Source organism: Rutidosis leptorrhynchoides, chromosome 4 (genome assembly GCF_046630445.1).
Source record: "Rutidosis leptorrhynchoides isolate AG116_Rl617_1_P2 chromosome 4, CSIRO_AGI_Rlap_v1, whole genome shotgun sequence".
In the NCBI taxonomy this organism is placed as follows: domain Eukaryota; kingdom Viridiplantae; phylum Streptophyta; class Magnoliopsida; order Asterales; family Asteraceae; genus Rutidosis; species Rutidosis leptorrhynchoides.
In genome coordinates, this window is record NC_092336.1 from 534,418,558 (window position 1) to 534,441,555 (window position 22,998).

At 34.5% G+C, this 22,998-nt stretch overlaps 1 protein-coding gene across 1 annotated transcript; it reads left to right on the forward strand.

The window, feature by feature from the left end:
• The first annotated feature begins 3,755 nt into the window (after positions 1-3,755).
• LOC139842590 (uncharacterized) lies at positions 3,756-22,448 on the forward strand. The gene is made up of 2 exons (XM_071832710.1): positions 3,756-4,541; positions 22,287-22,448. Exons 1-2 carry the CDS (start codon positions 3,756-3,758, stop codon positions 22,446-22,448), a joined length of 948 nt encoding a protein of 315 aa, XP_071688811.1.
• The last annotated feature ends 550 nt before the right edge of the window (positions 22,449-22,998 follow it).

The window sequence follows — 22,998 nt, forward strand, 5'->3', positions numbered from 1 at the left end:
TTGACACTTTTGGCCCAAACGGGTAAAGTGTTTCATAGTTGCAACCATTAGTTTTCTTCATTTTGGTCATAATATCCCATTTCAATCAACATCTACCCAAGATTCATTTCAACATGCCACAACTTCAAAATTCACTTAAATGAACATTGATTGTTACCGATTTTGACACTTTTTAAGCCTAAACGGGCGCGGGTGCTTCACTCTAAGGCGGAACGCTCCCCTACAGCCAAGTGCGGAGCGGATAACTGCTGAAAGCATCTAAGTAGTAAGGCTCGGTGAAATAGACATGTATGTGTGCTATGTTGGATTTGAATCAGATTTCGGAAAATTCACTTAAATGAACATTGATTGTTACCGATTTTGACACTTTTTAAGCCTAAACGGGTCAAGTGTTCAAAGAGTCGTAACCAAGTCTTCTCTTCATATTGACTGTAATTTTACTATTAATTCCTTTCCAAAATAAGATCATAATTAGTGTAGGAGAAACGAAAGGAAACTTGCTAACAATAACTATAAATAAATGATTATTGCAATGTAAGTAAATTCATTCTAAGCGTTTACGATAATTGTAACACTCCGTTTTTTTTAATATTTTTGTTTTGAACTACTACCAATAACTCATAGCGTTTACGAAAGTCATTTTTGCCATTTCTTTAGTTTAATACATATGCTACAAAAGTGTTTCGTCATTAAACTGGTATTAACAACAAACAACAATGTTGTACAAATAGTAACGATTAAGAAAACTATTTTTTAGAGCAGCCGTGCAACGCACGGGCTCTTAAAATCTAGTTTGATTCTATTGCGTGCAAGATCAATTAAATTAAAATAGTAATGTAAATGGACGAATTTTATGGAGCCATTTTATGGACGAATTTTATTGCTTTCTTTATAATTTTATTTATTATTTAAATATAAATTTATATTTATGTTTATAATATCATAATTCACAATTAATAATTAATTTGGCTCTCATTTTCGTAATATGAAAGTGTTTTTTTAGTAATTAAATTAAAAAAAAAACTTCTGATTATACATAAAGAATATTTTTTTTTTTTGAAGGCGAAATATTTATTAAAAAAAGAGACACACAAGAAGCGTGCTCCAAATTACAGACCTGGATCAAGTGAGATCCAGGAAACTACACCAAAAATACAAGAAAAAAATGGCCTCCCAAATAGCACCAAACACCCTTACACAATTACACTTTTAGGATTAGTTTTCCAAGACTCAAATTCCCCATGAATCACCCTCCGTCTATTAGATAACCATAGGTGCGAGATAACTCGGAGACTAATCATAACGTCTTCGTCTTTGATTGATTGTCTCTGATCGATTGGACCATGAACGAGCTTGTTCCGCCACCTCCATATGATCCAGAGAAGAATTCTGCTTGTCGCCCACATCGCCATGTTTGTGTTCTCTGAGCCTATGTTGTACGTGGTTGCATTAAAAGCGTTGAGGATATCGGTTGGAACACCTGTTGTGGCTTGCCACCAAGCAAAAATGTTCCTCCATAACGGACAGTGGCGGAGCCACATAGTACTTGGTGTGGTCAAATGACACCAACGAAAATAAAATTAGAAGCTAGTATTTTATATTTTAGTAGACATATGTTTTTGTATTCTCAATAATTGACCCCATCTGGCATCCTACTTTGACCCCACTCAAGAGAAGTTTACATATTACTACATCCCACTTTGGTAATTGAATTGGAACTGGAGCCCAATTGGTTATTTACGTAGTGCAACATACAGCCCAAATGTTTAATAGGAATACATATAGCCCAATTATTTATTTAAATATAATACACTACAAATTGTTGGTGTAACTGACTTGGTGTGTTCTTGGTGTTATAGAATCGTTTTCTAGTGTTACAGATGAAAAAATTATGATCTTTTCCAACGAAGGAAGTATCATATGGGACAATTGTGCTTGAAAGTAATGTGGTTTTCTTGTACCTAATCATAGTTGTCAATAACTTTTGCGACTTGAAACATTTCGATGTTATTTTATGACACCAACCAGTTATAATCTAACCGATATCCTCTTCATTGTAATATAGCGCATGATGTAATTATATGCATGTGATTATATGCTTGTTTCAAATGTAGATATATGTATCATTCGTTATAATGATATTTTCATCCGAAACAGATGTTTTAAATAATTACATAGAGCAAATGAAACTAAAACATTTAATTTTGAGCAAAAATTTCACACTATTGTTCACTACCTATATCACACTCTGTAGGTAATTCCTTTTTTTTTTACATAGTATTAGTAACATCAATTATTTTGAATTATTTTATTTTACATATATTAATATAATAGCAATTCTCGTGTACATACTCATTTGTCCATTTAATTTAGATCTCTGTGTTATTTGTATGTAAACTTTATTACCGGACATATACTACCATAGTCATATAAATATGAAGATCAATCACAGATAATTTTACAATGTGTATAAAAAATTTATATCCCTCGTGAATGAAAGGATAATCAAAATCAGATGTTGTAAATACAATATTAAATAATTACTTATAAATGAAAAAACCTTACTTATTTGTATGAAATTCTTATCTAAATGCACATAACCATGAATTAATTAAGTAGCCAAAATCAGCACCAATATTAACCTTGTTGTATGGATATAAAGTAATACATTAGCAAGTAACATCACACTACATTGTTTGTATGAAATAATTAATTAATATCGATTGATATTTTAATAGTAGATGGTAATAACAATATAAAAAGTCAACCAATTACAATATTCTAAAAATTCATTTAGCTTGAAACAGAGTCTAAATTTCAGAACTTCCAGTCACAACACTAACAATTTAGCGACTCGTTAATTTTTCTCCAAAAGACAAACACTCAATATTTTCCCATCTCACACACAGCCCCATTTTATTAAATTTTAGGCTACGATTTTTAAGCCTTTTAAATGGCTTGTACTCCTTAGTAGTAATAGAAAGAGACTAATTAGAACATGGAATTAGAAAAAAAAAAAGTAACTTATATGAATACTTCAAACTACGATTTGTAAGCCTTTTAAATGGCTTGTACTCCTTGTATTCCTGACTTTTGCGGTTTAAAAAAGTAATAGAAAGAGATAGTTGAACATGGAATTAGAATGTATATGTAACTTATATGAATGTTTGGTTGTGAGTGAAAATCGTGTTCATATAAATTTCTTTAGTATTGTCACATATTTATACCAACTTTGAAACATAGTTTGAAGTATAAATTCATGGATGATGAAAGGGCTAATTAAATAGTTATAAACTAATTAATTCCATCTTTTATTCTACTCATCTTTTCCTCTACCGAATAGTAGTAATTTATTAAACCTTTTTTATTATGTTGGTAAATCACATAATAATTTAAAACATGAGGTTAACTACATTTTTGAACTAAGTAATTTTTTCTTTTATTTTCTTACCATAATTTAATTTAATATGCATATTTATGACTCATGGAGTCACTATTTATAGATATATAGATAGATATGCAAATGCTCTCTTCCAAAAAGAAGAACAAAATAATATAACTAACGTTAACTAAGAAAAAAAATACGTGTATTTGTTCATTATAAAGTTTTCTAAAAAATTGATAGGCGTATTTAGTATATATGAAACAAAATAAAAATTAGGTGATTTACAATATCATTTTCAAACATTTGTGGCTTACAAAATCAATATTTTAAATGTAAGTAACCTCAAAATATATAATTAAAAAATTAATATATGGACATTAAATGGGACACTATTCTTAAATCATATGGGAAGGGTGGGCTAAACGTGGAGTCTCTTAAAGCAAAAAACATTTCTCTTTTATGTAAATGGTGGTGGCGGTTCAAAAGTGAAAATAATGCTCTTTGGGTTAATGTGATTAAGAGTATATATGGGCGGGATGGCGTTTTAGGGTCGTTTACTAATGGTTCTCTTGTCAAGCATCGTTCAGTGTGGTGGAACATCATCAAAATCCGAAAAGATCTGCTGAATTTGGGCATCGATGTGGATGATTTCTTTGAGCGGAAAATGGGGGACGGAAGGGACATTCTATTTTGGGAGAATATTTGGGTTAGGGATTCAAATCTCAAGCAGGATTTTCCTAGACTCTTTCGTTTAGAAGTCGACAATTTGATGTCCGTTAATGAAAGGGTTATAATGGACAGCGGTAAGTTTCATTGTACATGGAAACAGAAAAGGCAACTTACGGGACGTCTTAATGGGGAGCTGCAGAAACTCGAGGATAGAGTTAAGTCGATCGAGAGTCTAAGGGAGGGAGATAGTAAATGGGTTTTCAAACCAAGTGGCAAAGTAGTCTACTCATCTAGAGTGATTGCTTCGATTTTCGACGACCTATTTCTAGAAGGTAACTCAAACGAGCCCGAAACTTTACGAAACAATTTCCTTCCCCTAAAACTTGGGATTTTCGTGTGGAGGGCTATTAAAAATCGGTTGCCAACTAGAGTAGAGTTAGAGAAACGAGGCGTCGCTATCGATACTTCTTCTTGCCCCTTATGTGGTGTAACAACCCAACCCGTTAACCAACCAATAACGCAGAGAAAAAAAAAATATTTTGCTGGTACAGCACATGGCGCGGCGCGCCATATGGCCGCGCGACGCGCTAAAGTGGCCTGTCCAAAAAGTCATGAAATGCGAAAATGTTTGACCACTTCCCGACGTATTTAGACAAAACGCTTTTAACCATACATTAATATATGTAGAACTAACACGTTCCATTAATAAAATTAGTTTTACGAAGACCGGGCCCACATTGGCCGTTTTACGACTTTCGTACGAAAATACAAGTTTTCAACCACATGATTTGTAATACAAAATTAAGGTCGAGCATGGCGATTGGGGATACGCTACCCAATCCTAATCAATCCAAAAGCAAGCCTTCTAAAGCAACTACGCGAGTCCACTAGTCCCCGCTTACCCGAGCCTCCGCATCCATGCAATCTATAAAAAAGTCAACAACGAGAGGGTAAGCTAACGCTTAGTGAGTGAAAATATACTACATACATATATATGTATAAAATGGGCACGCCACAATAATAATCAAATAGCGCATACCGAAGCATCCAAGTATAAGGCAAGCTAAACCTAGCATACCGTACGTTCACTAAGCACAAGCTAACAACACCAACAATATAGTAAGTTCGCAAACAACGTTACGAACAATGCCAATAAGCTACAGCCAGAAGGTTAGCTACATCACGTCAATACAACATTATACGTACACAATATATATATAATGACGCGTAAAACTCCCAAGGTTAACCATAACGCTATGGTGCTACCGGCTCGTGGTTCACACCATACGCAATTGAGTCATACTCTTTTATAGTGCTACCGGATCGTGGTTCATACTCGATGCTACCGGCTCGTGGTTCACATCAATTATTTTATAGTGCTACCGGCTCGTGGTTCACACTCGATGCTACCGGCTCGTGGTTCACATCAATTATTTTATAGTGCTACCGGCTCGTGGTTCACACTTGATGCTACCGGCTCGTGGTTCACATCAATTATTTTATAGTGCTACCGGCTCGTGGTTCACACTCGATGCTACCGGCTCGTGGTTCACATCAATTTACACACATGCTATGGTACTACCGGCTCGATGGTTCATACCATAACACCCACAAATAAACACGCCATATACACGAATGCATAATTATTCCACTCACCTCAAAATCTCTTGGTGAAAGATAACCGAGCTTGAACACTTCAATGTAACGCACCTATTACATTTATCACAATATCAAAATCACAACTCGAGTTGGTCAACACTCTAAAGCTCACTCCTAGTGTTAATTTGACCCATGGTGCAAATCCGACCCATTTGCACCCTTAACCCTAAAATCGGGTTAACTCATCACAAAACCCTATCATTAACCAAAGTAGGTTCATTACACATTTTAACACTAGTTTTAGGCTTCAACCACACATATTAATTAGCTTAGGTTCATTTTGACCCATTTGACACTTTCAAAGTCAACCTACCCATTTTGGGTCAACCACTAACCCATTTACACCCATTTACATAAATCATGGTGTTCTAGCAATTTTACTAGCTAATTAGGGTTCTCTAACAACAATTAACTCTTCCAAACCCTAGTTAACCCAATATTGAGTCTACATGACTCAAATTACCCTAGAACACCCAAAACACTAACAAAATGGGTTTTATGTTCATCTTCACCCCAAGCCCTAGCCCTAAATCAAATTAAACAAAGAAATTAAGATTAGAGAATACCACAACTATCACAACGAAGCTAGAGGGAAGGCGAACAACTTTAATGCTTGGACTTAAGCAAGAGACCTTCTTCTTCTTCTCCAAAATGGGGTTTCCCTCACTAAAAGCCACTCTCTCTCTAGAATTGATTTGGATAAGTGTTGGTAGTTGTGGAAGGAGTAAATGAACTCCCCAAAACTGATCTAAGGTATTAAATCCGGCCTCCAAGTGATTTTACCAAAATACCCTCAAAATATCTAATTTAAAAGAAAGAGAGAATCTGTCACAGACAGATGGCGCGGCGCGCCACCAGGCCGCGCGGCGCGCAACTCTCCCAGTCCAGCTCCTTTTGCCTTTTTAAATATATACAACCAAACCCCGATTCGAGTACCGCACAATACACTTATATACACATGTGTACACTTCAATTATTCGGGTCTTACAACTCTCCCCCACTTAAACTCGATCACGTCCTCGTGATCTTCTCCACTTAACCAATCCGGACCTACTCAACGATCCTCACTCAAGTCCCAATACGAACTTTCCTAGACAATTCTTCCCAACGGATCACTTTTAACAACTAAAATCGTCAACCGTGATTTATCAAAACCACAATCCAAGCACTAAAACCTGCTCAATTTCCCATATCGGGAAAAAACTCAACCAACCTCGTACCGAGATATAAATTCCTTAGCGTACCTTTACCACGGACAACGCTAAAAGTGACCAAGTCTCAACCTAAAGTCAACAATCCGAACGTTGAAGATCGAACCACATGAATCCTCACGGATTACTCTTACCACTAAACATCCTTTGTAGTGCGCAATACAACCAATACGCCACTATCCTAACATCATAAGCAACGACTAAAACCAAAAGCGCCCAAAACGACTATGGCAACGCTAATCCTAAGGTGTCCAAAATCGACTATTGTCACACCCGTAACAACACGTGAGCAAAACACGGCTATCGCAATCACTAATCACACAACATGGTCCTCACGATCCCACCATCGATGTATAAAACAACCAATAGATCACTCAACACCGGATGAAGTCAGCGGACCCCGAAGGTCATGCTCCACCAATCAAAAATACTATGATGAAGTCAGCGGACCCCGAAGGTCATGCTTCACCAATCACATACGTACTTTTGGCCTCGAACAACGAGTAGTGCAACATCGCACTCTGTTACACTATAGTGAACCCTAACGGATACCACTAACCATCCACACAATCGAGCAAGAACCACCTATATCAAACATAGGTACAAAACAATAATTCTCTAAAAGAGAATCCGACACATACATCCCTTAACTGAGGGATTTCACCTTGCTTACCAAACACGTCCATTATCTCTCAACGAGATTTACCACATTACCACCTTGGTGATAATTCAAATCCAAAATCATAAGTACAATTTAACCGAAATTGTACTCTACCACAATCGACCAAATCTAGGTCCCGACACAAGTTTCGGTTTACTAAAACATTGTCCGAAATCTCACACTAAAACCTCCTCGTGCGGGAGTGTAACTCCTCTACTTGGAATTACGTTCCATAACCGCATCTCGTACACCCGTACAATGCTACCAAAGGTAGACTTTACCAATAATTGGGTTCGCACGGCCCATCACCATGTCTTGCTCCAACTTTGAGCATACCAAGGATCCTAACCTATCCTTGAACATTTCGAACGAAAAGTGTACCACAAATTACACGAACTATACACTCGCAATCATCCAATTGCTTTAGTTTGTCGAATTTCACCCGATCACTCATGAACCTAAGGGTTTCACTTCGGTACCCTGAGTACAATGTAACCGCAACACAATCGGAGTCGAACACCACGCTAGTAGGTATAAAAAAAGGCACCTAATGTCGCGTCACGTAGAATCCTTTACCAACATACATCGAGATCCAAAACACTCGATTTCTCGGATTTCATCCCACCCGTCGAACCTCATGTTTCATCAACTTCAACACGAGAGCGAACACGCTCTAACATCCGAACACCAAAACTCATTTCCATGGCTTGGTAGAGACATTTCCCAAATACTAAGGAATGCTTGGTTACGTCAAGTCTTACGCCCTTCGCCCGACAATCCAAAGTCACCATAGAGTACTTCCATTAGGAACGTCACCCATATCAATAACATGCACAACACAATTGAGACCTTAAGGGTCTCACTCGAACGAGCTAAACAACCCGATACTAACCAAAATGCCTAAGTACCCAAGAATTCACACCATAGAGTCAAGGCACAACACACCACTTATACGCTCTGCTGAGAGCAAACCGGAACCATAAACGTGGACCGCCCGCTTGCTACAAATTATCTCCAACGGAGAATAAAGTTTAGCTAAGACTTACGCACATACCGCATGTTATTACAAACGAATGACATATGATTTCGTACTAAAAGTACCTGATGTAGCGCTGTTGGGCTTCTGTGCTCCACTTCCCATCATATATTCGCGCTCTAACCTCCTGACCCGATCGTCATGCGATTCAGAACACTCTGACTTTCGGTGTCCCTCCATTCGGCAAATGAAACATCTGATTGTACCTAAAGGCACCACCGTACAATCTTGTGCCAAATGACCCCGTTCCCCACACTTAAAGCACGTAAGCTTGTAACCCTTCTTACTCTTCTTCTTCACATTCTCGACGCCTTCAGGCGTACTTCGTGCCCTCTTACCATGAGCACCATGTAATCCTAACCTTGCAAGTACATCTTCATCATCGCTACCTCGAGGTTTGGGAAACCTCTTTTCAAACTCTTCCTTTACAACTTTAGTCACTTGGTCTCGGACCACCTTCGTCATTTGTCCTTCGACCAACTCCTTGGTTACTTCTCTAACTCTGCCGGTGAAAATCGAGACATATCGTTCAAACACAGCCTCAATCTTTAACGTTAACTCATCCTTCCCTTCGTGAATAGGCTCACTCGTTCCGCATCCATCTTCCGTTTTCATTCTAAGGAATGCAAACGATTAGATCACGAACGTATAAACCACACGCACAACACCGTCCCATCTTGCTAAACACTCGTCGTACATCACTTACTAGACACGATTTGCACCCGTAATAAGGTTTGCAAGTCCTTATTACGTATACACGCCGTATCGGCTCGTTAGTACAATGACCGTCTCGCTCAATGATATATGCAACCGCAACATAAACAAAGCACAAACAAAATCCTACGCGATATAAACACACTCGAGAATTATTATCACATCACAATAATATATTAATAATATCCGCATTACTAATATACAAGTTAGTCAATCTATAAACAAGGCACTAACTAAATCCATTCCGACCCGTAATCCTACAAGTCCCGCAACAATTAAGCACACACACAAGTCTAAGTCTAGGCACCTATCTCAAGTCACCTAAATCTCTTAGACCATGCTCTGATACCACTTGTAACAACCCAACCCGTTAACCAACCAATAACGCAGAGAAAAAAAAAATATTTTGCTGGTACAGCACATGGCGCGGCGCGCCATATGGCCGCGCGACGCGCCAAAGTGGCCTGTCCAAAAAGTCATGAAATGCGAAAATGTTTGACCACTTCCCGACGTATTTAGACAAAACGCTTTTAACCATACATTAATATATGTAGAACTAACACGTTCCATTAATAAAATTAGTTTTACGAAGACCGGGCCCACATTGGCCGTTTTACGACTTTCGTACGAAAATACAAGTTTTCAACCACATGATTTGTAATACAAAATTAAGGTCGAGCATGGCGATTGGGGATACGCTACCCAATCCTAATCAATCCAAAAGCAAGCCTTCTAAAGCAACTACGCGAGTCCACTAGTCCCCGCTTACCCTTGCCTCCGCATCCATGCAATCTTTAAAAAAGTCAACAACGAGAGGGTAAGCTAACGCTTAGTGAGTGAAAATATACTACATACATATATATGTATAAAATGGACACGCCACAATAATAATCAAATAGCGCATACCGAAGCATCCAAGTATAAGGCAAGCTAAACCTAGCATACCGTACGTTCACTAAGCACAAGCTAACAACACCAACAATATAGTAAGTTCGCAAACAACGTTACGAACAATGCCAATAAGCTACAGCCAGAAGGTTAGCTACATCACGTCAATACAACATTATACGTACACAATATATATATAACGACGCGTAAAACTCCCAAGGTTAACCATAACGCTATGGTGCTACCGGCTCGTGGTTCACACCATACGCAATTGAGTCATACTCTTTTATAGTGCTACCGGCTCGTGGTTCACACTCGATGCTACCAGCTCGTGGTTCATTTCAATTATTTTATAGTGCTACCGGCTCGTAGTTCACACTCGATGCTACCGGCTCGTGGTTCACATCAATTATTTTATAGTGCTACCGGCTCGTGGTTCACACTCGATGCTACCGGTTCGTGGTTCACATCAATTATTTTATAGTGCTACCAGCTCGTGGTTCACACTCGATGCTACCGGCTCGTGGTTCACATCAATTTACACACATGCTATGGTACTACCGGCTCGATGGTTCATACCATAACACCCACAAATAAACACGCCATATACACGAATGCATAATTATTCCACTCACCTCAAAATCTCTTGGTGAAAGATAACCGAGCTTGAACACTTCAATGTAACGCACCTATTACATTTATCACAATATCAAAATCACAACTCAAGTTGGTCAACACTCTAAAGCTCACTCCTAGTGTTAATTTGACCCATGGTGCAAATCCGATCCATTTGCACCCTTAACCCTAAAATCGGGTTAACTCATCACAAAACCCTATCATTAACCAAAGTAGGTTCATTACACATTTTAACACTAGTTTTAGGCTTCAACCACACATATTAATTAGCTTAGGTTCATTTTGACCCATTTGACACTTTCAAAGTCAACCTACCCATTTTGGGTCAACCACTAACCCATTTACACCCATTTACATAAATCATGGTGTTCTAGCAATTTTACTAGCTAATTAGGGTTCTCTAACAACAATTAACTCTTCCAAACCCTAGTTAACCCAATATTGAGTCTACATGATTCAAATTACCCTAGAACACCCAAAACACTAACAAAATGGGTTTTATGTTCATCTTCACCCCAAGCCCTAGCCCTAAATCAAATTAAACAAAGAAATTAAGATTAGAGCATACCACAACTATCACAACGAAGCTAGAGGGAAGGCGAACAACTTTAATGCTTGGACTTAAGCAAGAAACCTTCTTCTTCTTCTCCAAAATGGGGTTTCCCTCACTAAAAGCCACACTCTCTCTAGAATTGATTTGGATAAGTGTTGGTAGTTGTGGAAGGAGTAAATGAACTCCCCAAAACTGATCTAAGGCATTAAATCCGGCCTCCAAGTGATTTTACCAAAATACCCTCAAAATATCTAATTTAAAAGAAAGAGAGAATCTGTCACAGACAGATGGCGCGGCGCGCAACTCTCCCAGTCCAGCTCCTTTTGCCTTTTTAAATATATACAACCAAACCCCGATTCGAGTACCGCACAATACACTTATATACACATGTGTACACTTCAATTATTCGGGTCTTACATGTGGTAACGCTAGTGAATCTGTCGAGCATGCTTTATTCTTTTGTATGTATGCTCAGTCGGTTTGGGTGGGTGTTTTTAAATGGTGGGATCCGAACGCGAGATGCAACTTGGGGGTGGACAATGTTTTTCGTGGCACGAGTATATCGGGTACTTCTAAACTTTCTACGAAAATATGGCAAGCAATTGAATGGGTAACGGGATACTTTATTTGGCGGAATAGAAATGCTAAAGTTTTCTCAAACGACAATTGGGCGACTTCAAAGATAATCAATGAAATTCAAACAAAATCTTTTGAGTGGATTAAACACCGGTCGAATTTGGTTCATTTAGATTGGCACCAATGGCTTTTGAATCCAAATATCATAAACTTTCCTCGTATTATCAATCATGATCCGGTGTAACGACTCAAACCCGTTTAGATTAAAAACCGACTAATTTTTTTTTTAGCAGGAGCGGCGCATCTCACCACAGGTGCGGCGCTTTTGTAACTAAGGAGCGGCGCTTTTGTTGCCAAAAGCAGCGCTTCTGAGACTGATCAAAAAGACTACTAGATGCTGACCAGGAGCGGCGCTTTTGCCCTAAAAGCGGCGCTCCTGCACCTGAATGTTGCAGATTCGAAATTTGACTAAGTTTCATCCCAACCCAATTACCCAAACATGAGTTTACACTCCAAGAACCCAAACACAAGTTCATTATGACACAAATTACCACCGTTTACACATTTTAGTCTTACATAACCATGACCAATCATTAGTTGAAACAAAGTGTGATGACCCGAAAATTTCGACTAAATTTAAACTTAATCTTAAATGATTAATGATTTCGACAAGATAAGTAAAGTATGTAAAACTGAATCTCAAAAATTTTAAACTATTCAAATACCCTTCAGTTGTTCTCAACGATTCGCGAACCATTATATGTAAATAGATACATATATATACTATAACTTGAAAACGTAACAAAGTTTTAATTGCATGTTACAGTACATTAAACTTATTGGTTTATATATCTATTTGAATATATATGATTTCAAGTTATTTAGTAAACGATAGTAACATTCGATTATTGATTCGATTGATATTTAGATAAGTTAACTAAAACGTTTAAAATAAACAAGTAAAACACTAATTTGCTACAGTATTTTCAAATTGCTACAGTACCCAAAATGCTACAGTGTTTTCGAAAATCACTATTTGCTACAGTAAAATTTACTTTGCTACAGTAAATTGCTACAGTAAAAAAATTGACTTTGCTACAGTGAATTGCTACAGTAAAACACTATTTTAAAAATGTATTTTAACAAATAGTGAGACGATGATTTATAGAAGTAAATGACCAAAACACTCTAAAGTTTAAGATATATTTTGAGTGGTATAGTTTATGGATAACTTAAGGCTATATTTTGACAAAGGTACGTGACACGAAACGTAAAATGCAAGTTTTCTAACGGTACGAAAGGACATTCGAAAAACCAGAACCGGGACATAAGTCAAGTGATGACGTACGACTTATCGGAACAAAAATTACAAATCAACTATGCACGGGAATAAAATATAATATATAATTAATTAATTTAAATTATATATTATATATATATATTATTTAATTATGTCGACAAGCATTAGGACAAAATTTTGTGAGCTGGAAAAATGGGCCATGCGATCGCATGGCCAATGGCCTTCAGAACCATGCGATCGCATGGGGTCTGGGGACAGGCCACACCTATAAAAACTCGATCATTCTGCTTCTGTTTTAACATATATTACTCCGTATTTATTTTATTTATTATTATTATTATTATTATTATTATTATTATTATTATTATTATTATTATTATTATTATTATTATTATTATTATTATTATTATTATTATCATTATTATTAATAAGATTATTATTAATCTTATTATTTTTATTATTAGTGTTATTATTTTTGCGATTCAAAAATAATAATGTACATAAAATATTACGATGGAGTGCTGTCCAAGTAATTTTCAAAACGAGTTTCCGAGCGAGCTAGAGCTAAGGAAAATATGGGTTATTACCAAGGAGGTTATGGGTAATGTTCGGGGGTATTTTTGTGAATCAAACCTCGTGTTTATCATCTCCGATGCGTCTACGTGCTTTCCTGCAATATCGTATATCAATATAAAACAGTGAGTTCATTGATCCCTTTTTATACATATTTTCGGGCTGAGAATACATGCGCTGTTTTATAAAATGAATACAAAAACTAAAACTGATTTGAGTGAGTTTATAGTATCCCTTTTTAAATACTTTAAATATTTTTGGGCTGAGAATACATGCAAATGCTTTATTAACCGATATACAATATTTATATACGTGAGTTTCATTTGCTCCCTTTTTAATTGCTTTTGCAATCTATATTTTTGGGCTGAGAATACATGCACTTTATTTTAAACGCAATGGATACAAGTACATACTAAATTCTACACTGAGTTTGAACCGGAAATCCCTTGACTTTGGTAACTAGTAACTGCCAGTTATAAGAACTGGCGGGCGCAAGTAGTTGTATATGGATCCATAGGGCTTGATATCCCCGTCCGAGCTAGAGCACTAGCCTTTTAATGGACGTATGCTATTTGAGAAGCGTACACGTTGGTTTGCGTGTATTATTAAGATGATTATACAAAGGGTACAAATTATATAAACATTAAAGTTTAGTTACCAGGGTGCTCAATTTTGTAGAACCGATTGATAAACGTTTCGGATGAAACAACTAAAATCTTGTGGTCCACCTTTTATGTAAAACCTATTGATAAACGTTTTGAATAAAACAACTGAACTTTTGTAATCCACATTGATATACGGATTATGTGTAATATTAAAACTATGAACTCACCAACCTTTGTGTTGACACTTGAAGCATGTTTATTCTCAGGTTTCTAGAAGTCTTCCGCTGTTTGCTGATACGTGATACAAGTTATGTGCTTGGAGTCATACATGCTATATACAAGAAACTTGCATTCACCAAACCATTAACATGTACCTTATTTTGACTGTATTGTCAACAAATGTATTATTGTAAACCATTTAAATGGTGATTGTCTATACGTAGGAATCATCAGATGTTAAAAACCTGGAATTTATATATTCATTTATGAATTACCTTTTAAAACGAATGCAATGTTACAAAACGTATCACATAGAGGTCAAATACCTCGCAATGGGACCAGATGTTGATGTATTCGTCCAGGTGGATTAGGACGGGTCATCACACAAAGCGACCCAATTATACATTTAGACGAGTTAGGACTCTACAACCCAACCCGATACCAAGAGCATAATCTCGGGGACTACCAAATCCCCAATCCGAGTCCATAACATCCAAAAGCTACCCCATCAAGCCCAAGCGCTCCTACGCATCTAGCCTAACAACTAGCTAGCTTCATAAACACAATACCTGTAAAAAGGTAAACAACGAGAGAGTAAGCATAAAGCTTAGTGAATGCAATAATTATATATATACATATACAATTTACCTACTTGCACCCACTTACACAACCACGCATAATATTCTGCATATCAATGCACACAAGCTAGCATTTTCGAACGTATAAACTAGCATCATTAGCACATAATCTCAATAATATAAATGCTAAATAATAAACAACACATATGAGACGACCCGTCCTAATCCATAAGGAAGAATACAATAACATATGATTACATTGCGAGGTATTTGACCTCTATATGATACATTTTACAAACATTGCATTCGTTTTAAAAGACAAACTTTCATTTCATCGAAAGTTTATAGGCATGCCTACCATTTCATAATATCCAACTATAAATGACCTAATCTGTCATTTACTTAATCATAATCTTTATTGAACTCAACTACTTGAATGCAACGTCTTTTGAAATATGTCATGAATGACTCCAAGTAATATCTTTAAAATGACAAATGCACAGCTGAAGATTTCTTTCAAACCTGAGAATAAACATGCTTTCAAGTGTCAACCAAAAGGTTGGTGAGTTCATTAGTTTATCATAAATAATCATTTCCATTAATTTAATAGACTACAAGATTTTCATTTTTATTTCTTATAAACATCATGCATCTGCATAAAAATCATTCATATGGATTGAACCACTGGTAACCGACATTAACAAAATACATCTAGAATATCCCCAAAACAGAACCACTCGCCTGTAGAGAAAAATCGAAGTACTAAAGCAGTTCAAATTCTCTGACTGGAGCATGTCAAAGCCCATAGATCTATCTTTAGGATTCGTGTCAATTGGTGGCAATTATAATAAACACCAATTCTTAGGCTACCAAGTTCAACAAGGGCGATATCCGGTATAAAAATTCAACCATAGAATGTAGTTTCGATTATTTGTGTCTATTTCGTCAAACATTTATAAAAGCGCATGTATTCTCAGTCCCAAAAATATATATTGCAAAAGCATTTAAAAAAGGAGCAAATGAAACTCACAATACTGTATTTTGTAGTAAAAATTCAAATGACGGCATTGAACAAGTGCAGGGTTGGCCTCGGATTCATGAACCTATATTAAGTATATATATTTATATGTTGGTCAATATCTGTCTAACAATTTAGGTCAAGTCGTAGTGTATCACAATCCTAATGCTCGAGACCGATATGCAAAAGTCAACAAAAGTCATTTTGACCCAACATGACTTCCAAAATCTATACATGTTTATTATATAACTTAAATATAGTCGTTTTATATATTTAAATATATTTATCAGATTTTATTAGAGTAAATAATAAAAGTTATTTGTTAATAAAAAAATTATATTAAAATTTATATATGATAAAAAAATGTATAAATCTCAAGTAATAAAATTTATTAAGTTCACTTAATATCATAAAAATATAGTAGTATGTATTATTAATGTAATTATATTACGTGTGGTAAAAATATCTTTGTATCACATATTTATTTGATAAAATAATATTGATAATAATAATAATGAGTAAAAGTTGTATTATTTTGTAATAATAATAATAATAATAATAATAATAATAATAATAATAATAATAATAATAATAATAATTATTCTACTAATAATAACAATAAAAATATTTATATTTACCAATGATGATATTAATTATAATAAAATGATTATTCTAATCATGATAATTTTAATAATAACGATACTTTTTATTATTAACTGTAATAATGATAATATTTTATAAAAATAATAATTCTATTCAATAATAATAATGCTAAAATGATAATAATAACGATATTTAATAATAACAATGATATTTCTATTAGAATCATAATTTTAATAAAAATAATAGTTTTAATATTAATGATACTTTTAATAATAATAATAATAATAATAATAACGATAATAATAAAATGATAGTTTTGATAAAAATATTAATTATTTTAATAATAATAATAATAATAATAATAATAATAATAATAATAATAATAATATTAATATTGATAATATTAGTAATAATAATATTGATAATATTAATAATAACCTTAATGATAATAACCATAGTAATAATAATAACAATAACAATTTTAAATGATAATACTTATATTAATAACGATAATGATAATAATAATAATATTAATTATTCGATAATAATAATAATGACGATAATAACGATAGTAACGATAACGATAACGATAACGATAACGACGATTGTAATAATAATAATCATTTTAATAATAATACTAAAATTCATAATAATTTAGTTGACCATATCTTTTAATCCGTTCATCGAAATCACACAATTTTCAAATGAAAAGTTATTGATTTTTCGTCAGCTTTCCAACGACATGCATATCATATATATTATATCAGTAGCATATGTAATAAATTCATGATCTATCATAAACTATTTAACGACGAAAATTAATCATACAAACATGCATAAACATATATACTCGAGCACTAGTCAGGGATACACTATTAATATATATAAAAGTTAAGTTATGAGTGCTCACGTATCAATACTGTGATTCAATATTGCAGGAAAGTACGTAGACACAACGGAGATGATAAACACTAGTTTGACTCACGAGCTATACCCATAACCTCCAAAGCTATAACCCATAATTTTCTTAGCTTTATCCCGCTCGAAAAACCCGTTTGAAATAACTCAGACAACACTTCGTCGTAGTATTTTATGTAATAATAATAGTATTACTAATACTAATACTACTAATAATATATTTGGATTAAAAATAATAATAATAATTGATAATAAAATAAATAAAATAATTACGGAGTAATACAAGGATCAGAGGAAGAGGTGTGCACAAATGAACCAAATTCGTCAAATTTTATAGACTTGTGTCACCAAAGTCCACCATGCGATCGCATGGTTCTAGTGGGCAATGGCCATGCGATCGCATGGCTCCATTGTCCAGCTCACACCTCGATTATTGGGGCGGCCAACTGTTTAAATTATTTATATATATATATATAATATATTTAATATATATAATTATTTATATATTATATAATATTTACATACATATTTAGTTTGTAAAATTTGTTCCGATAATTTGTATGTTGACTCTCGACTTATGTTCCGGTTTCGGTTTCTCGAACGCATGTTCGTACGCTTAGAAAACTAACACTTTACGTTACGCGACGTGTACCTTTAACAATAATTAGACTTAATCATCGATAGACTATATTACCCAAAGTATAATCTCTTCATTTGAGTGTTGTGGTTATTTGCTTCTATAAATCAATGTTTTCGTGTTTACCAAAGTATATTATTTTAAGACAAAACGTTTTATAACTTATGTTATTACTATATCTTATTACTTTGTAAAATATATATATTCATTTCGAAATATAAATTCTGAATATTCGTTTAGTTTTTCAAAAATAATTATATTTCAACGTTCATTTATAATCATTTAAATAATAGAAAAATATTATGTCGTATCACGTTCACGTTTTTGAAATACTATATATATATATATATATATATATATATATATATATATATATATATACACATATATATATATATACTTGTAATTTATAATATAGGCTTTAATTAAATCCTTCAAAATTTATATACAGATTATCTTATAAAACGTTTTAATAATAAAGTTCTTTTTAAACTGAAAATGTTTTTGTACGCTTGAAATTCAATCAATAAATATGAAAATTTTGTTTTTCAAAACTAAATAAATTTAAGAATCATAATGGAAATCATTATATCATAAAATGTTTTAGAAAAGTAAAGTTATGTATATTCATAATAGGTTTCAAGTGTTTGAATGTATAGTTTGTTGGTGAAGCGTGGGATAAAGCCCAAAGGTTAAATAAACGTATGAAATCATCTTAATGTAAAATGTCTATTTACATAACTTTTCGGTACCCAACATCTAAGTTATCTTATCAAAGTCACAAGGAAAATATTGCAAAGTATGAATTGAAAATCAAACAGGAATTTTCACTAACCCTTGACTAGTTCCCGTTAATTGACACTTTTGATCTTACATATAATCACTTTACCAATTATTCCGAATACCGTTTAAAAGGAAAGGTTTCTTAGATCAAAGTGGACTTCTCAACAGAGACTCGTAATCATACAATGTATCTGATAAATCAATCATTTGATATTATCCTTTAATTCCATCAATGATCTTACTGAAACAAATACGTTCATGTAAAGTATTATACTTTTAATACTTTGTTAATATTTTCAAGTTATAATATATATACATATATATACAATCATATCCATTTATATAATGATTCGTGAATCGTCGGTATTTGGTCGAGGTTAAATGAATGTATGAACACAGTTTAAAATTCTTGAGATTTAACTTAACAAACTTTGCTTATCGTGTCCGAATAATATAAAGATAAAGTTGAAATTTAGTCCGAAATTTTCGGGTTGTCACAACATAAAACATCGATGTTCAAAACACCCGTTAGTATTCAAGGCTAGCCCCGCGAATGGTATCGTCAACATCGAACTTAAACCCCATCCGCCCCATTTAATGTGGTATCATCAAGATCGAACTTAAAACCCACATATGAGGTATCATCAACATCGAACTTAAACCCTCATCAAGAGTCACTACAATAGTGGTATGGCTTCGTCAACATCGAACTTTAAATCCATACTTGAGGTATCGTCAACACCGAACTTTAAACCTTCATCCAACAAACAATAGTGGTATGGCATCGTCAACATCGAACTTTAAATCCATACATGAGGTATCGTCAACACCGAACTTTAAACCCTCATCGAACAATAACACACACAAGGATATGGTATCGTCACATCGAACTTTAAACCCATATCCTGCAAATAAATAAACCGTATACATACATATATAATTATTCCACTCACCTTGGAATGCCCGCACAAGTCATGTATAACATGATCTCCGTCCTCAAATCTGAGCAAGTAACCACCTATATCACACATAAGTACAATATACACTTAAATAGCCATTCTCTAAAAGAGAACCCGACACAAACATCCCTTAACCGAGGGATTACACCTTGCTCGCTAAAACTCTCCCATTTAACACCTAATGGACACAAACCAACTACCACTTCGGGTGGTAATTCAAACCCATTCTACAAAGTACAATTTAACCCAAATCATACTTTACACCAATTAGACCAAATCTAGATCTTAACACTCAATTACTACTTAAGTAGTAATCATTTCAAACGCCAAGTATTCCAAAACCATAACACGTGCAATATTAACCCATACTGCTTTTAACCACGTTTGACTTATGTTAAAATACCATTTTAACCCAAAATCACTTCCCACGATTACTTTCATTCAAAGACGTCATTTAACACTTAACAAAAGTGTTTAACACCCATTTAATCCAAAATTAGCGTCATTATCAAATTTGACCCAATCAAATTGCTCATTTTGACATGAGTCCCAAAAATACTCAAAATCACTAACGGCTAGTGATTATATTTTTAAAACATCAATTAACACCTAAATCAAGTATTTACATACTTGATTTTACCAAAACTTAAGTGTTAAATACTTGTCTTCCCCAATTTGACTCAAAACCCTAATTTTGACCCATTCCAAAATTTATCTTCCAAATACACCCAAATGGGTTCCTATACTTCCAAAATCGCTAAACCTAGTGATTAAACTTCAAATTGCTAACCTTAACATGGCCAAAACATCACCCAACCCAAAATCCACCAACAAGGGTCAACAATCCCAATTACTAGCTTCAATCTTCCATTAATGAGCTAAATGGGTTTTCTTAAGAACTTACAAGTTCAAACCCCAACACGAATCATCAATCAAACAAATGAAATTCGGAGTTAGAATTTACCATCACCATCAAAACGTATATAGAAGGAAGATGAACAACATTAATTCTTGCACCTTGAAGAGAATCAAGCTCCTTCTTCTCTAATCAAGCTTTCTCTCTCTAGAAATGGGTTTATCTCTCTAGAATTGGATGAGAGAGTTTTGTGAGTGAAAAGGGGATAAAATGAGGATAAGAATCTGCTCCCCCAACCATATACACGTTCATAGGTGAATTGACCAAAATGCCCTTCATTTAAAAGCCCAAAAATACAAACAGCACCCAAACAGGTCTAAAAGCGGCGCTCCTAGAGCCTTCCAGCTCACAACTTGAAATTAAAAACGTCCGCGTTCGAATTACGATCGTCTGGGCTTTTGATTCGCCTCAATCCGAATTCGTATGAGGAAGTTATGACCCAAACGGTGAACGCGCGCATAACCTCGCAACATACACCAAACTTTTGGACATCAAATTTTGAGTCGTTACATCCGGGTTGAGTTTTCTTGTTCTTTTTTTGCGGTGTATATTTTGCGTTGTTTTCTTGCGTTGTATAGTTTGCTAGCTTTGGGATGTGTATAGTTTAGTGTTGTTTGCTAGCTTCGGGGTTGTATAGCTTTGTGTTGTATATTCTTTGCATTGTATCTTTGTGTTTCTTTAATGACAAAATTTCATTCCTCGTCCCTGAACTTTACATCAAATTTGACTCCATGTCCTTTTTTTTTGTGTGTGCATTCCTCGTCCCTAATATATCAAAAATCTACATTCCTCGTCCTCCCGTCTACTTTCTGTCAAAACCAGTTGTTAACTCTTATCATGTGCATATATCATATGGGGTATTTTTGTCATTATCTTTTCTTCTTCTATGATATAAACCCCAATTCTTTTACAATTGAACCTATATCGATTTAGGGTTTTCTCCCCCCTTAAATCCTTAAATCGAGCCCCTTTTTTCTCCTAATCATACGCAATTAACGATGGGTTCATATGGGTCGGTGAACATGTTGAAGTCAAAGATAACATGGAAGAAGATGAACCTGGTAAACCTGAATTGCAGAATGAAATATACAAAACATTATTGAGTATTGAAGAACAAGAACAAATTTATACTCCATTGGAGACTCGGCAAAACATATGCAGGATTGCAAATGCTATTAGGGTATTGTAGACATTGGGATTCAGTATCACCATTGATGTGATTTTGGAGATTGTTGACTTAAGCTCCGATAAGGGTATTGATATACATGAGATGCTTGGTGCTGAGTTTTGTGTTTTGGTTGCTGAAAAAGAAGCTGAACGAAGAAGCTCGACTACTCGAAGGAAACGATAGGTTTGACTTTTGATGTCATTTGGGTATTTTCAATTTGTATTTCGAGGAAAAAGGAAACATAGTTTGTAAGCATGAACAGAAAGTAATTTGTATTATTACTGATAGATTTGTTATGGGATCAACTTGAATTTAATTATCATCACATTTGTTTCAATAGTTTTTTGCTGTGTTTCCATTTCATCAAATTTACTGAGTTTCCATTACAGTGTCTTGCGTATGATTAGGAGGAACAACGTGCTCGTTAATTGCGTATGATTAGGAGAAAAAACGTGCTCGATTTAAGGGAGAGAAAACCCTAAATTGATCTGGGTTCAATTGTGAAGAATTAGGGGAGAAAACCCTAAATTGATCTCTGTTTATATCATAGAATAATAATTAAAATTAATAATTGTTGATAACTGAACAACCTGAGGGGTAATTTATGGAAGAAGAGGAAGAAGATGAATGAATTTGATTTTATTAGGGTTTATGATTTATGATTTTGAGATTAAATTGAATATTGAAGAAGAAGACATAATTACGCTCCTCATCTGTAGTTTAATGACCTTTT